The 17132-nt window shown below is 37.6% G+C and overlaps 1 protein-coding gene across 8 annotated transcripts in view; it reads left to right on the top strand.

Annotated features, from left to right (window-relative positions):
- The window catches only part of LOC139121579 (uncharacterized), a 64471-nt gene extending 49102 nt beyond the window's left edge, over positions 1–15369 (top strand). For 7 of the 8 annotated variants that reach the window (XM_070686609.1, XM_070686608.1, XM_070686605.1 and 4 more), the window contains 7 exons: positions 779–991; positions 1330–1542; positions 2775–2953; positions 11398–11501; positions 13164–13365; positions 13911–14041; positions 14977–15369. In XM_070686609.1, coding sequence (XP_070542710.1) covers positions 779–991; positions 1330–1542; positions 2775–2953; positions 11398–11501; positions 13164–13365; positions 13911–14041; positions 14977–15206 — 1272 coding nt within the window. In that variant the 3' untranslated portion in view covers positions 15207–15369. The remainder of the gene's footprint in view (positions 1–778; positions 992–1329; positions 1543–2774; positions 2954–11397; positions 11502–13163; positions 13366–13910; positions 14042–14976) is intronic. The other variant, XM_070686610.1, reaches the window with a different exon arrangement.
- The last annotated feature ends 1763 nt before the right edge of the window (positions 15370–17132 follow it).

The following is a 17132-nucleotide window of genomic DNA, read 5'->3' as shown; positions in this document are numbered from 1 at the left end:
GTGGTATATCAGAAAAGAATTGTAAAAATTTGGGAGTCTGAATATCTGTCCTTGAGGCGTGTTCCACCTTAACCTACAGTACGTTTCACCTAGGTACCGCAACTCAGCGTACAAGATTAACAAATTTCATGTACAAAACACATGATTAGCTTGGGTATCATGACACATTTTCGAAGCCACCGACTCATCAATTAATTAGAGTAAACCAGCATGGGGCAGCCGCTGTCTGGACTGAGAGATAAACAGTTGGCTGGACTTGATCTACAGTGTAACAGTTTTTTTTTACAATTTCAGCTAAGAGTTCAAGAGGTGAAGGTATTCTCAACAGAAACTAACTAAAAAGCCACACATTGTAGATAAAGTGTATCTTTCAGTCTAGACAAAGCGGTTGCCCCATTATGAGTTGGTGACTTTCAAATGTGTCGTGATACCCAAGCTAATCGCTTGTGTTGTATGTGGATTGTGTCCGTCTCCTACGCTGAGTTGTGGTACCTAGGTGAAACGCACTGTATTCAATAACTTTTATCTGCTTCCGTAAAGTATGAGGGGGACCTCAATGCAAAATTGCTTTCCTGATCCTGTAAGGGGGAATTGCTAGAAATTAAAGTTTAAAAATTAAAGTTAGAAATTAATGTTAAAATTAGTTTCACTCACAATATCGTGAGTAACAATTTTGCCATTCTGGTTACATGATTGGACAAAAATATTTATTTTTTCAAATGAATGATTGAATAGTGTCATTAAGACTCTTCCCTATTCTATTGTATTTCTTATCCAGGCTAACTGTATGCAGGGAAAGCATGATGAGAAAGAAAAACTTGAAGCAAAGATAACTGAATTACAGCAGAGGCTGGTAAAGGAACAAGAAATGAGTGAATATTTTGAGTCTGAAAACAAACGATTTGCAATTGTGATGTCTGAAATGGATGACGAATTAGAAGATCTTTCTGAGAAGAATCGAAAATTGGAAGATCAGCTATCAGAAATACAGGTAGACTTATAATTATTAACTTGCTAACTTTTCCCACATTGCGAGTCTGAATATCTGTCCCTGAGGTGTGTTCCACCTTAACCTATTTAATAACTTTTATCTGCTTCCGTAAAGCACGAGGGAGACCTCAGTGAAAAATTGCTTTCCTGATACTGTAAGGGGGAAGTTGCTAAAAATAAAAGTTTAAAAATCAAAGTTAAAATTAGTTTCACTCACAATATTGTGGGTAACAATTTTGCCATTCCGGTTACATGATTGGACAAAAATATTTATTTTTGCAAATGAATGATTGAATAATGTCATTAAGACTCTTCCCTATTCTGGTATTTCTTATCCAGGCTAGCTGTATGCAGGGAAAGCTTGATGAGAAAGAAAAACTTGAAGCAAAGATAACTGAAGTACAGCAGAGGCTGGTAAAGGAACATGAAATGAGTGAATATTTTGAGTCTGAAAACAAACGATTTGCAATTGTGATGTCTGAAATGGATGACGAATTAGAAGATCTTTCTGAGAAGAATCGAAAATTGGAAGATCAGCTATCAGAAACACAGGTAGACTTATAATTACTAACTTGCTAACTTTTCATCATTGCAAGTTTATGCTTCAATGTAAAGGAAGAAAGCTGTATGTGTCTACAGCATTGATTACAATAGTTTAGAATGGCAAATTTTACAATCTTGCCATGTGAGGGTGGCAAATTTTACAATCTTGCCATGTGAGGGTGCCTCTCTAGAGGAAGACGTTGACAATGAATGTTACTGCAAGAACTTAGAAATGGTCTCACTAATATTGTGTTTAAGACAAGATATTTTTTGTAACATCCACAAAGATGACTTACAATGTCAGTGTTTTTGCTAAGGTTTGGGAGCACTGGTAAATGGTTTGGAAACCCCGCTAACATTGCTGCTGTCTCCTATATGACTGCATTGATATAACAAGGGGAACCCAGGTAAAATGACTTTGGAACCCCGGTAACATTTATCTACTTACAGCCCTTAGCAAAACACACTGATTCTTATTCGTTTAGATCAATTATTGTGCAATGATTGGCAAATTGCCAGGTGAAATGGAATGTAGGTACAGCAAGTGTTTTTAACAAGAGATATGGTATATTGAAAAACGAATTCAGGATTTGCCAGAATAAGGCAAACTATAAATTTACATATAATGTACCTATAAAATGTAACTATCATGTGCAAAGCTTTGTCAATAGGTTATCATTAATACCTTATTTATTCAGGTAAACACGCCACTCTGGCTAAACACCCCTGCCCTATGTTGTGTGGTCCTTTAACTGTGAGGTAATTTGGCTGATTACTGACGTTTGATGAATCAGATCTGGTTGAAACCCCAACTCTAGTATGAAAGAGTGAGATTTTCTAAGACTTCTCATTACAGCGGAAGATTTAACTGTACTGGCATAAAGTGGAAGGGTCTCTAAATAACGCATCAGTTCCTTGATTTCAATGAAACTCTTTCTCGTAAAAGTTTCTGCACATATTATTTCCAGCATGTGGTCTTTTTGTTTTTGCTGAGCTAGCTTTGAGAACTGTTTATGTCTGTCATAATGTGTATAGGCCGAAGTCACATGTGCATGATCTGTTATCAAAACTAATGATAGTACTTGTGCAGCTATTTGGACTTCACTGTGCAGACTCAAAGTCCTTGTTGTACTTGTCTTGTTTCCTTTCCACAAAACAAAAGTTACAGCTTTTCCCTCCAGAGCTAAATTTTGAATTTACAATGCAGGGAAATGAATTTTTGACATTTTATCGTCCATTAGGGGAAATTGAAAACCAGCAACAATCACATCGTTGAAATGGAGGAAGAACTCTCAAGAAAGACCTGTCATGAGAACCACGAAGATTTAAAAACGTTACAAATGCATTTATCTGAAAAAAATGCAGAAATCTACAAACTTAGAAGAGATGTTTTGCTGAGTACAGAACCTCTTGAAAAGGAGTAAGTATTTGAATGAAAAATTTCGTCCAGAAATTAGAGTCCTACTGATATCTCAGGGCAGTATGAGCCTTATGTCATATCTGTGTCTCTGGCAACCAAGGATCAAGTAGTTATCCAATATTGTTCAAGACAAAATGTTTTTGGACAAAATGCCAAACTTGGAAATTACTGTACCATGCAACTGATCAGATTTTCAGTGACTTTGTCATACTCAGATACCTAACCTTGTTACGAGGCAAATTACCCGTACTTGTACACTACAGAAAAAGCAGCATACACAGCACGAATTCAAGTGAAACATTCAAACAGAGGTTGAAATCAGTTCAGGAGGAAGTAAACCTCAAGCCAAACTCTTACAGCGCCACGCCAATGTATACATGGGCAGAGCCGTTCTTTACAATAGCGGTCAATAAGTGATAAAAGGCGGAGTATCTCAATGTTAAACCAAAAAACACTAAATTTACAACTGACGTAGTGAATGAAATCTCATTAAATACGTATTTATTAAGCTTGAATAAGTTTCCCACCGTACATTGACATTGTCTACTTTGCGATGCTAATATGGCGACCGGTATGAATATGGATGAGGTTGACCTCCAGGCATATGCAAATATTCTTGGCCGAGTGAACCTGGAAGACAGAGATTTTTTCCACTAGAAATTTTCTCGATAGTGATAGTGACAACGAGAGTGACTTGTACAGGTTTGAACTTTAATTGGGAGACGTAAATTTCAAAAATCCTGATTGAGACATGGACTGCCCAGATGACGTCGCCAATGACTGGCCAAGCAATCCTGCTGACGGTGGTGAACAACTCACAATGCCATACAATTACGCCACAGAGGGCATCGACAAAGACATCCAAGCTGATTCAACGCCTCTCTCCTTTGTATGTTTCTCTTTCGCGGATGAAGTTTTGGATGTTACAGTGACCGAAACCAACAAATATGCTGATCAAGTCATCCGAGAGAAGCTAAGAAACAGCGGCCTACAGCAACACTCTCGTTTGCGACATGGCACCCTGTCAACAAAAACAAGATGTGTGTTTAACTTGGTGTTTAAATCGCCATGGGGGGAAATTGGGAATCTTGAGGAAACCCAACCATGATCAGTATTTGAATACCAGTTAAGTCTTTCTTGAAACAGGTGATTTAATTTTTCGTTTGAATTTACTTGTAATTTTTTTGGTACAACTTTTAAAGGTATACTGTCACCTGTTCCAATTTTGCCACAGATACCATGGAAAGAGAAAATCTAACCAATCACAGATTTTAAGCGGGTGCTGCTTTTTAAAAACAGTGCCCTCACAGAGCTATGTGAGAGGTCTGAAATCGGCAGTCTGCGCCCCCAAACTGCGCTAGCGCATTTCAATCTGCGCTATCAATCTGCGCTCCCATTTTGCGCTATCAAACTGCACTCTCATTCTGCGCTATCGATCTGCGCCCCTGTTTTGCGCTCTCTATTTCTCCAAACCATATGTGCTGTGAAAATGACCCAACTAGCACAAGAACGTTCTACATCGATTATGATTTTACTATTTCCATCATTTGATTTTTTGATATGACATCGGATCGAGACATGGGGTGCTACAGGCACATTTAGGACCCTGGTAGCGAGTCCTGTATCATCGATGGCAGCCAGACTTACGTGGAGATAGGGCTGACCTTTCGAAATTCTGCCTTCTACACCGACGTACTTCATTGACTTTCCACAGGGCTCTTTCCAAACATGTAAACTACATGTATGAGTGTGATAGAAACGACACGAGTTGTGATGTGCCATGAATATGCTGCATTGTCGATTTTGCCAACATGCCACTGTACATTATGATGACCGTGGCCTCAATTCCAGCTACTGTGGAAAACTTTTCCACAGCCTTTTCCAACTTTTTCAGTTGAAACAGATCTTTCACACTTAGATCAGGCATGATCGCAAGCAAAGTGGAAATGGTAAAACTGCACTGGCTTCTTCTGTATTTATACAAGTTTAGCACGGCTTTTCACTTTCAACAAATTAAACAATGGCATAGTGTGGATTTGTACAAGACAAAACTGTAAATTGAATATCGTTTACCACTTGGGAAAAGGAGGAGAATATAAGCAATATAAATAAAAGAAGTATTTTTGTCTCTTTCAAGCTGCGATTTTGTTAGTTACATGTATGCTCTCTAATTCAATTTTTTGGCAGTTTGAGCCTCGAAAACGTGAAATATGGAGATCGCCGAAATATTGAGATCGCGAACAAGATTTCATTGGTGGTTTATTATAAAACTGCAGTGGATTTTAGCAAGCGATCCCAGCAATTCAATTGTCAATTGAACACGTGGGCCTAAGGCTAAATTCTGGAGAACACACTTTTTGTCACACGAGGAAACTTTATTTCAACTCGAAAGCCGTACATTTGAGACCACTTGATAACGCAAAATGGTGACATAAGTGTACAATTTGCATTTGATCGCAAATTATCATGATCGTGTCGCTAAGTTGCTTTTTATTCTTGCTTACCGACACGATCATCGTGTCGATAGCCACAACGGTCGTCCTGACAATCCTGACATACGTTGAAGTTTTTAAAAATACATTACGAAAATACTGAAAAGTTTTCTAATATTATGAATAAATAATGTTGCAAAGTGTTGGTAATGGCATGATGGTGGGAGGCCTTTGGCCGGTAACACATAACCATGCAACCGACAGCTATAAAGTTACAAGTAAATACAAATATATTTCGACACTGATATCTCCTACGATCTGGCTGGTAGCTTTATCAATCCGTGGCAAAGTGCCACGGATTTATATCCCGTTAGTCTCGTAAATGTCGCAGCTACATAACTAAACTTACAACATTCCATAGATAGCGCAGAATGGGAGCGCAGATTGATAGCGCAGAATGGGAGCGCAGATTGATAGCGCAAAATGGGAGCACAGATTGATAGCGCAGATTGAAATGCGCTAGCGCAGTTTGGGGGCGCAGACTACCGGTTTCTGACCTCTCACATACCTGCCTCACATGGGCATTTTGAATATCAAGGAACGCCCCTTTGAGCATATATGAGCATATTTAGATTACAGGTGACTGTATTCCTTTAAGGCATTAGGCCATTTTAGGGGGAGCAGGATCAAAAGCAACAGAAACCGATATTGCAGCATCTGCATTTCAACGACAACCTGTTCATCATAACTAATCGAGAGGTACAAAATTTCGACCCACTTTATACAAAGAACAACTGTGTATGATATCACCACAGAAAGATTGCGAGAGATTTACGCACCAAGAAAATGTCTAAGCTCAGATGCGGCGATGATCGTATGGTGAGGTAACCTATCCATGAGAGTGTATGTCCCAAGCAAGCCAGATTGATTTGGAATCAAAGCTTTTTCTGTCAATGAAGCAAGTTCCGGTAACACCATTGGCTTTGAAGTGTACACAGGCCAATGCTTTCAGCCGTACGCTGATGCTGATGTAACTGAAAGGGATGAAGGGTATGCAGTCCTACAAAATAGTCATGGGTTTACTGTCAAAATGCAACCTATTGGATAAGTTTCATAGCATTTACATGGATAGCTATTACCTGAGTTCATGCAGTACTTGTAGACGCCCTGGTTACCGGTAGGGATACCATCACGGTTGGCACAACACTATTTAACAGCAAGGAAATACAAAAAGCTCTGAAGAAAACTTTACACTGAAATCCTTATAAGAATGGACTGTGAAATTGATCTAAATGTTATCTCACTTGAGTAATTGGTTTGTAAAGTTGTTCCAAAACTTGCCTCAATAGTTGCACTGACTTGTTTTAACTGCGGTGAAAATCAAAGAGCTTTTATTGACCCATAATAAATACACACTAGAGAGTACACTTTGCAGTGCAATTCACATACACAGAATCATATTACATTCCTTACTGCAGCTCTGAGTTACATTGTATCACAGCTGAGTCAGAGTCGAGTTGTCATTAAACTCTTGTTGCCTTTGTATTGTATGAAGTTCTTTGGCAAAAAAATCATGATCTGCTGGAAAAGAGGTGTACTTACGCCAGAAGTTGTATGTGAGAAAATTGTTGAAATGTACGTGGATGGAAAGTCATTTCGACAGATATTAGCCATGACCAGTGACCGGCATTGTTGTCGACACTGATGTATTGAAATACAGGAAGTACGGAAGGCAGCCATCAGTAATGACTGACAACATGCTGCTATACATTGTGTGTTACAAGATGACCAAGCCAAGCATTTATTCGAAAGAAATACACAACGAAAACTGGTTGAAGACGGCATTTTCACCATGCCTAAGTTCAATCAGCAGTAGCCTCTACCGTTTGAGTATGTCTAGGAAACGAATAACCAGTGTCGCTGCAGAATCTGAAATGGAAAGAAATGTAGAATGGCACCTGGACTTCGTTGAAACAGTTTCTTATTATAGGATTGATCAGCTACATTGGTTTAATGAATCATCTGTCATTAAAACAACAGGAAATCAACGATACGGCCACGCCGAAGTTGGTCAAGCAGCCATTGAAATACAGCAACATGCAAGTACGATCAATCTGCTGATGAGCGCTTTCGGGAATTGATCACGCTGACATCATAAGTGGTCCATCGCATGGTCTAGAAATGTTGAATTTTTTTATGATGACTACAATGAATAACACATTTGGAAACCCATGCCTAGCTGAAGGGGATTGTGTCATTCTGGACAACTGTGGTTTTCACCCTGCATACTATGTTGCTGGTACTCTGAGACTTAAATGGAAAAATTTCAACAGGAAATCTTGCAGCGTGTTTGCTGAAAGGGGAAGGTTCAACAAAATTCCTGTCACGTGACTCCCAAGCAAATAATGACTGTGTACTGTGCATGGTCAGATTTCCCCATATCAGAGCTTTCAGAAAATATATACTTTATTGGGGTTTGGAACTTCTTCAAGCGAGAAAAAAATCAAAATCTGAAAGTGTATTTGGTATGTAGCTACCTTTAATAAAGGAATGGATAAAATGATAGCACTATAATGTATTCAGCACAAACATGAATTCAACTCAGCTATACTGGTAGATACATATTTGGGAAATTATGTAAAAAAAAAAAGATAACTTTCTCAGTCGTTTCCATAAATGTATCTGAACCTTGAGAAACATCACAGTGCTCAAATGATATTTTCAAGAGCAGTTGAATAATTTCATCATTGTCAATACCTCTCAGTCAGCTTGATGAATTTCTCATACTAAAACTTGTCAGAGATGTTCAAAGAATTGCACAGCTGGTGTCAGACAGTAACTCATCAGTGATGGCCAGTGATTCTAAGTGCTTATGCCTGGCTGGAGCAGAAACTAAAAATACATAAAAAATAAACAAAAAAACAAGGTGGGCGACCTGCCCATCTAAAACCTGTTCCTAAGGAAACTTGGTACGTAAGTCTGACTCAACATTTCCCAAGTGCTCGTTGATAGCAGGAGAAATTCTTAGCAAGGTAACGATGCTCAATGATGGAAGTGTAAATTTGGATACCCACTGTGTCCCCTCCTGTGGTATATGACGACAGAGTTTCTTACTTATCTCATAGCTTCTCGATACAACATCTGTTCTTTGTAAATGTGATGGCCATGTGATTGCTTTTGTCCCAGGTACTGTACTGAATTGATTCAATAAAGCTCATGGAGTTAACACCACCAATGTGTTCTGCTTAGTTGCATTAACTTCCTGGTTTCATCGGGAACATTTGTGAAGATTAGACTACATGCTGAGGGCTTGAAAATAACACTGGTCTGAGGTCCAGGACCAATGATTTTTTATCAGGGACTTATATAAAATTACACCTCAAAAGTCCATGGACCAGTACAAATGGGTCAATGAAATTACAGTTATGCTCAACGGAAAGTAGACGATGAGATTAAATGATACCTTACTCAATTACTAATTTACATCAGACACTTTATTTCTAAAACTACACTAGTACCTCACAATATTGCTTGCGAGCGGCAAGTTCTCAAAGACAAGAATAACAAATACCAGACCTAACAGTCGCTTGCCTGCTTCTCTGCCGACATGAGTGCCTTATCTCTTTCCACTGGTTTATTGCCGTAATCTTATACCACGATACTAATTACACAGCGACAAAAAGACAACTGTAGTTCTTGCTGAAATGAACGTCATCGCCGGGGTAGACCGGCCGACATTGTTGAGACACTGCTCAGTAAGTGTCAAGTAGATTGGATTTTTCAATCTTTAAAATCATGACTTCTGCTTTTGCCAATTTTCATTTTCTTTGACACTAAAATGCCTTAAAACAGATTACCCCTAATTCTTTGTATGAAAATGCCTCGACCTAACCCCCCTAATTCTTTGTAAAACAGGTCCACACTTACGATTGATAACAATGGGTATTTTGCCAAACCATGGTGGTGAAAAGTTACAATCAACTGCCACTCTGTAATTTGTGCTAGAGTGAAGATAAGTGTGGACAAAAACATTTGGATAAAATGACTTAATTTGGCAATGTTATCACACATGGGGGTCTCTAGCTATGTACCATATCGCCAACTTTACAATTACCTAAGCTACTGATGATTAATGTGAAATACTGTCTATGTGTCCACTGTTCTGTGTATCTCTTCTAGCAGTCAAACAGTGGTGCAACTATTCTCATGCATACTCTTCCAAGTACATTTGATTGGGATGTTTAAACGTTTTGTGTTTATTATATCCAATCAAATGAGACTTTGTCTATCTGTTATTCAATGGCTCAAAATTGATGAGGGTCAATTACAGATTTGTATAATCCTCTACAAGATTTACTCGCCAAACCAGAGAAACCATATAATTATTGTCTGTCTCAAGATATCTTTGCAAGAGCTTTTCAGACAAAATGTTTGATTCATGAATGATGAAGATGTTTCATTATTTGCCTTTTATATATCTCTTTGAGAGGCATATATGTTACTTCATGCTTCAGCCAACTTACAGTTGTCTTTTTGTCGCTGTGTAATTAGTATTGTGGTATAAGATTACGGCAATAAACCAGTGGAAAGAGATAAGGCACTCATGTCGGCAGAGAAGCAGGCAAGCGACTGTTATGTTAAGGAATCATTTAGGTCTGGTATTTGTTATTCTTGTCTTTGAGAACTTGCCGCTCGCAAGCATATTGTGAGGTACTAGTGTAGTTTTAGAAATAAAAGTGTCTGATGTAAATTAGTAATTGAGTAAGGTATCATTTAATCTCATCGTCTACTTTCCGTTGAGCATAACTGTAACTGAACAAGAACTGTTGACCAGTGGATTTTACATTGGGACCAGTTGAAAAATACAGGCCACTGGTCCTGAGACCAGTGGAAAAAATGGGAAATTTAAGGCCCTGATGCTGAACTTTTTTGATACCATAAGGCGCATCGATCTGCTTGATGGTGTTTGAAAACTACAGATATGGATTAAAAGCTAACATATGGCCTAGAGATTGGCATACAGTGAACTTGACAGAATTAGATCTGTGCAAGCAAAACATAATGTAGTAAAGTATTCATGCTCATTCCCTGGGATTGAAAACATCTTTTTCAAGTATAGCTACTTCTATAAATCACAATGAAGAATGTCATCTTATGTTCAAGTGTATATTTTCTGACAGGCTACGGAAAGTCACTGTGCCACCTCTTCCAAAAATGTTCATTTATGATATTGATGGACTGAACGAAAACGTACTACCACATCAATATCACCATAAGTCCACTCATAGATTTAAAGGAAGGTCATTGAAGTTTGAGTGGCAGGAAGAGAAACAAACAAGATAAGAGGAAATCTTGCAAAAGAGACGATCAGACATTAGGAGAAAACATGACAGACCACGATGCCCACAATCTTTAGTTATACACATGAGAGCCCCAATAGCTGTGAAATTGTAATAAACCGATCTCAAAATATCCTGCTTTCTAAGAGTTTTCTTTAAATAAGACCCATAAAAGACTGAAAAAAGTGTATAACTCTGTCATTTGTGTCGAAAGTGGCATGTTAATTCAAATCAGTCCTAACGTCATTTTAGATTTCCTGTCATTTTCAAAAACTAATCATATGACAGAAAATTAAGATAACAACAACAAAATGTTGGCCATCCTTTGTTGTGTATTCAAATGAATGGAATCATGCTTGTTTCTGGTATGATCATGATGTGTATATGCAGGAAATACTGTGTTTTTGTATTTTCCCATGGGGGCATCATTTTATGAGTACGGAACCTGTTTATTATTCAGCCTGTTTAAACTTGTGGGCATGGTCCAAACCAGCGAGCAGTGATACTTCTATACACCTTCTTCAGTGAGCACATTTACACGAACCAACTTTGGTTTGAAATAAAATCATGAAAATAATGCATAAAACTCGTAGCTATAAGGGCTTTAAATACCGGGTTACTCCATAGCAAATTACTTCTTTAACATTGCTGATTTTTCCCATGTTGCCAACAGAATTCAGTATCTAAACCAGCAGTTAATCTACCACAAACAACTCAGTCAGCAGTACCACTCAGAACTGAAAGAGGAAAAAGAAAAATGCAAGAAGAAACCAGACAGTGAGTATATGATACCTGTTACCCAAGTGTTGGATGAATTGCAAAGTTTAAGTAATAGATCACTACAGTTGGCAAAATAACTTATTAGACTGAAGAAACCACCAAAATGATGCAACATTGAAGTCAAATTGATGGTACTGTAAAGAGGCCACATTTTTCCAGTTCTGTAACCCTATGTGGCCCCTTCTACCTACTAGAATAGTCATAGGACAAAGGTCACATCTGCCATTGTTTATTTAAGCAATAAAGCACACCAAGCGACGGTTTCCCACGAGATTTTGACCAGTTCATGACATATATGCACAAGCGATAGCGAGTGCATATATGAAGTGAACTGGTCAAAATCGAGTGGTATACCGTCGCTGGTTGTGATTTATTGCTATTACATCATAATAGTATATTGAAATCCTGGTGTGGAATGTCATAAAACGGATTTTTGCTCAAGCTGAGAGCTCGCGCGTATGCCAGCCGTGGTATATCGGCAATATTCTACGGTTCTTTTCGCGTCTCGACCAATCAGATTGCTGTATTTGCGCCATCAATATACTGGTATGATATAATTATTTATATTCATGTCCACAACATTGGTATTCACCCCCTGAACATGCAATATCATTTGTTTACAACAATGTTTCACACCTTTGAAGGGTTTTAACCAATTACTAACAGGAATTTCACTGCTATGTTGTTGTGTTTACAAGATGCTCACCATTTTATCTCGAAAAGTAAAGTTGCTTTACATGCAGCCAAAGTATGTTCACACTAGGTTGTTAATCAATGCAGATCAGCTGCATACATATTTGCTCGTAGTTTAACTTTTATTTCAAGATATAATTCAAGCAGAAATTTTGCCAAATTGTCACTTAAGTATCCAGGCGTGTTTGATCAGTTTGATTTGAAATAGTATTATCAGTGGGGTTGGTTTTTTTTTGTCTGTTGTTGTACATGTATAAGTATTAATGTGATTGTACATGTGCCATGCCAGTTCATGAGATTGTGACAATACTCCATCTAATCATGTCACTCTAGTTTTGTCTTTTACAAGTTCTTTGTGATGCAAATAGAGTTTTGAAAGTGATTGCAAGTTGAGTGGTGTTCAAAACTCAAGCATAAATGGCATATATTTAAGCTCGTGTGGAAGAAATATGTTGTTGCTCAAGTATAAGCCCCTCCCCTGGTATAACCACAGTTTTGTCTCGCTGAACCAGGGGTTTTACATGGAAGATTGTTGTATGAAGTACAAGTGCTTTTATATAGTAAGGATAGTATGCACCTTGAAAGTGTCAGACTCAAACTTTCCTCAGTGAAACCTTCAACAGTTCTTCTGCTATTCAAGAATAAAATTCACAGGTCGCCACGCAAATTTGGTGGCAGAGAAACATATAACCTAACATTTACAGATATTTTGGAGTAAAAAATGGCCGTCATCACTATGTTAAGTCTGTCAGGAAAAATTCATTTTTGACTTTTAAAAAAGTAAGAGGGTAAAATTGTTTTTACTGCAAAAATGAGCCCCCTTCCCAAAAGGTTTGCAAGCAATTGAGAGTCAGAATGTCTGTCCCCGAGGCGTTTTGTACCTGAAAAGTGACAGTGGTGTTAGGATAATAAAGTCCATTGTGCATCAATGTACTCGTTTTAAAATGCTCTCTTTCATCATTTCAGCCGAAGCAAATCCATCCTCTGAAATGAATGCTGAAAAGCAAGATTACTTCAGCAGCAGTACCGGTGTCGTTGACAAGTTGGTCTCTTCTGTACTGAAAGCTCAGAAAGGGCAACTTGAGAGAGAACTTACAAAGATGAAATCAAAAAATGAACTTCTAGAGAGGCAAGTTAATGAACAGGGCACATTTTTCCAGGAAGAAAGGTAAGAGCACTGTTGTAATTTCATTTATCACCATATAGTTCTTTTACTGGTTCAATGATGCAGTGCGCGCTAGGGTATACAAAGTGTGCGTTACTCTTAGAACTTTTTAGCCAGGGTACACTCAAGGTATGTTACTTACAGAACTCTACGGCAGATTACAACCTGACCTATATGGATTGAATATACATGGGGCATTATTTGGCATTGCAAATTTGTGTCAGTCTTGCATAACAATCCGTTGTACAGCATAAAATAAGTATGTTTTCTTTGTTTTGAGTCTACATACGGTGTTGAAAGAGCCACAGCAATGCACTATGGGATAACCAGGAAAGGGTTTCTTGCCATAAGAGGCATTCAGACACCAGGTGCAGACACGGTATTAAACTAATCAGCTGAGCAGAATGAGATTCGATGGTCCAAATTGTAGGAACAGTCTTGAGCTTCCATTTCATATGTGCATATGTATCACAATGGAAGCTGTTGCATCATAGATATTGCATGAACCATGTTGAGTTTTTTTATCCCTTTTTCTTGTGCGCTGTTAGGATGAAGAGGAAATATTTTGAAAGTGAAGCAGAAAAATGGAAGTCAAAAGCCAAAGAGCTGTATCAAAAAGTAAAAGAAAGAGGTCTACATATTCAAGGTGCAATTGACAAAATTGAAACTCCTTTACAAGGTGAGAATGAGGTAGATCAACAATTATTCCAGCCAATGGTTGTCATCATTGTGTTTGACGACATCAAGTGTAAACATATGATGTATTCTATTCATTTACTGAATATTTGACATCGCTTTATCTTATCACAAATCTAAGGTATAGAGTTTGTTTCCAAATGTTGAAGTTGCTGGAAATACTTCCTGCGAGAAGCAAAATCTCATAGACAAAAATAGCAAATATGACATGATAATACTCTTAAAGCTAAGAAACCTCAGACTCATCAGTAACTCATCCTGTTCTGGACATTGAAACTCCACACTATCTAAGCTGATGAATTCATTTGTTGATGATGTATGTCAGTCAGTCTGATTTAAAGCCCCAGTGCCCCTAACTTTTGATGATAATTTCACCATTTTTATTTTAAATGTGAACCATAATTCCTTGTTCTTCTCCCAAAAGAATGTTTATATACACAGTATCCAGCTTGTCAACTTATCGTCTATATGTGTAAAATGCATTGTTATTGTTTACATTTGAATTCTAGTCCGGACCAGAAGTCATTTTTCAACAATAACAATGCAGTTTACAACCATAGGGGCTGAGTTGACAAGCTGGATACTGTGTATATCAACATTCTTTGGGGAGAAGAACAAGGAATTATGGTTCACATTTAAAATAAAAATGGTGAAATTATCATCAAAAGTTAGCAGCACTGGGGCTTTAAGTTTACATATTTCAGCACTGTCATCTGAAGTCCAGACATCTGCAATGATATTTTATCTACAGTGTTTTCATGTTCAAAGTCACTTCTTACATATGCCATTGGTATCATATCGCGGCAGACACTTAGCTTTAAGTGGATACTCAAGTACAGCAATGAGTAAACTGTTTGATTTCAAAATTAGTTTGAATTGAGTCCGTATAAGTAACTTCATTTCGTATTAACTTTCCAGATGTAAAAGCAGACGGATCAAGAATCAATAGCCCAATGAAAGAACCAAGGAACATCGAAAAAATACCTATCAAAAAGAAAGTTGGTGATTCAGTTCAGGATGACGAGAATGGGCAGACAGGCAGCGAATCAAAATCTAATTGGTTACAAGGCACCAAATTTACTCAGGCAGCGGCTAGTGTAGGAATGGAAGAAATTCCAGTCGACAAACCTGAATGTAAAACACAATAAGATTATTTAGCTTTAATTTGCTTTCTTTTGTTATTTCTTTAATATCCTGTCGTTTCTTAATGAAGTTGACAAGTGATTTTCTCAACAATGTTGTTTCTGTTCTCTTTTAATGGGTCCTTTATTAAACGTTTGTAAATAAATGTAATGTATGTTGCTCTTGAAAGCTGCTTTATTTGTCCACGACACCAAAAAATCACACAAGCACTCATCAAAAACTACTTGAATTTTGGTCACAAACTTTGGTCTATTGTATGCAAGACACAAGTTACAGTCTTTCTATATACATATCTCTTTCTCTTCTCAATTCTTCAACTTGCTGCACAGTCTGTTCTAAAAATAGGGTTACATACCGACTGCAATTTTAGTGAAAATTTTAACTGCATTGGCTGACAGACTCAATACAAGAACACATGATCAGAAAATTTAACATTGAATTTGGTAGCTTTTGCCGCTGCAAAATTCAGAGAAAGTTAGATAAGGATAATTTATGTATTCATTTTCAGACTTTGCTACAACATCATAAACATGAAATAAACAACTTGCACATCTTTGAATTGGTTCTGTTGCTAATAAGATTGGGTTGTATCGTGTTTCATGTTCAAGTAAAATAAATTGGCAGTCTCTATTTGTTATGTTACTGCAATAAAATTTCCAATATCAACCCTAGTGCAGTATGTGAAGGAAACAGATTATGTAAACAATACTGCTAACTCTGACAAGTTTACAATCCAGTTACATACAGTTGCATACAGAATGATGCCAAATGGCACCCACCCCTTTCCATTCCCTGCAGGCTCTTCCACCTTGCTCTGTTGGAGTACAATTGCGTATATTTCATATTCAATTTGGGGAAAGTACTGTTCAGCGAAAAACACTGAGGGAAGCACAGTGCAAGTTAAGAACAACATTTATTCAATCTTTTTGCATGTTATGGTGTGTAGTCATGTTAACATAAGGGGAGAGATCAGATGTTCAATGTCTGATAAAAAACTTAATTCTTGAAGTTTTGCTTCCCATCCCCTTGAAACTTAGTGTTGAATTTTGATCAAAGGTTGCAATTATTTCCTTAGTGTGATACGGCTAATTACACTTGAACATACCTAGGGTGGGGAAATTGCAAATAAGAACAATATTCACAGGAAAAACGTATTTATTTCTGTTATCAGTAACAGTACAGTAAATATAAATATAAATACCAACTACAAATTGTTTCCTTCAAACAAGAACTTTTCTAGTTGTAATAAAAGCAATGTGTTTGATATAGCCGCTGTTTCACGAACGTCATTCAATATTGATAAAGAAGGGATAGTAGTCGTTGACACATCTGACCCATTATAAGGCAACAGGTTCGATGTTATGTAAAGAAACTCTCCATGGACAATTTCGGCGTGACCTCAAGATTTGCTCCACATTGCGGCCATTTTGTTACAGTTTAATCAGGTCGGGGGCCATAGCTCAGACATGTCTCAACTGATTTCATTTAAAGTTGGTACAAGAACAGAGACCTATTATCATACATGTGCATATTATTTTGTTTCCTTGCATGATCCATTATGGCCACTAATAAGTTGCAACTTTATTACATTTACATAACGGAAAAGTACTACCGGTATTCACTTTGTAAAATATGGCATTAACTCACAAACAGACATCACTTGTCCAATTCAACAGTTGAACCGTAACTGAACTATACAAACTCATTCTAAGCCATTAAGCCCAATCTGTATCGCAGTATTTTTAATCACAGACCCAAGTAATAAACAGGACTCTATCTTCTCCGATGACTTGTAATCAAAGTACCCATAAACAAGTGGGGACTTTTTGTTGTGTATCCCAGTCTCACTAATTTTGATGCCAATTAGCTGTGTCTTCTTTGTAAATCAGCTTAGGAATCACAAGCTCTACAATATCTGAGAAGTTGAGACA

Source organism: Ptychodera flava, chromosome 21, assembly GCF_041260155.1.
Source record: "Ptychodera flava strain L36383 chromosome 21, AS_Pfla_20210202, whole genome shotgun sequence".
Taxonomy (NCBI): domain Eukaryota; kingdom Metazoa; phylum Hemichordata; class Enteropneusta; family Ptychoderidae; genus Ptychodera; species Ptychodera flava.
The sequence above is the reverse complement of the archived record's forward strand: the minus strand, read 5'-3'. Positions and strand labels throughout refer to the sequence as shown.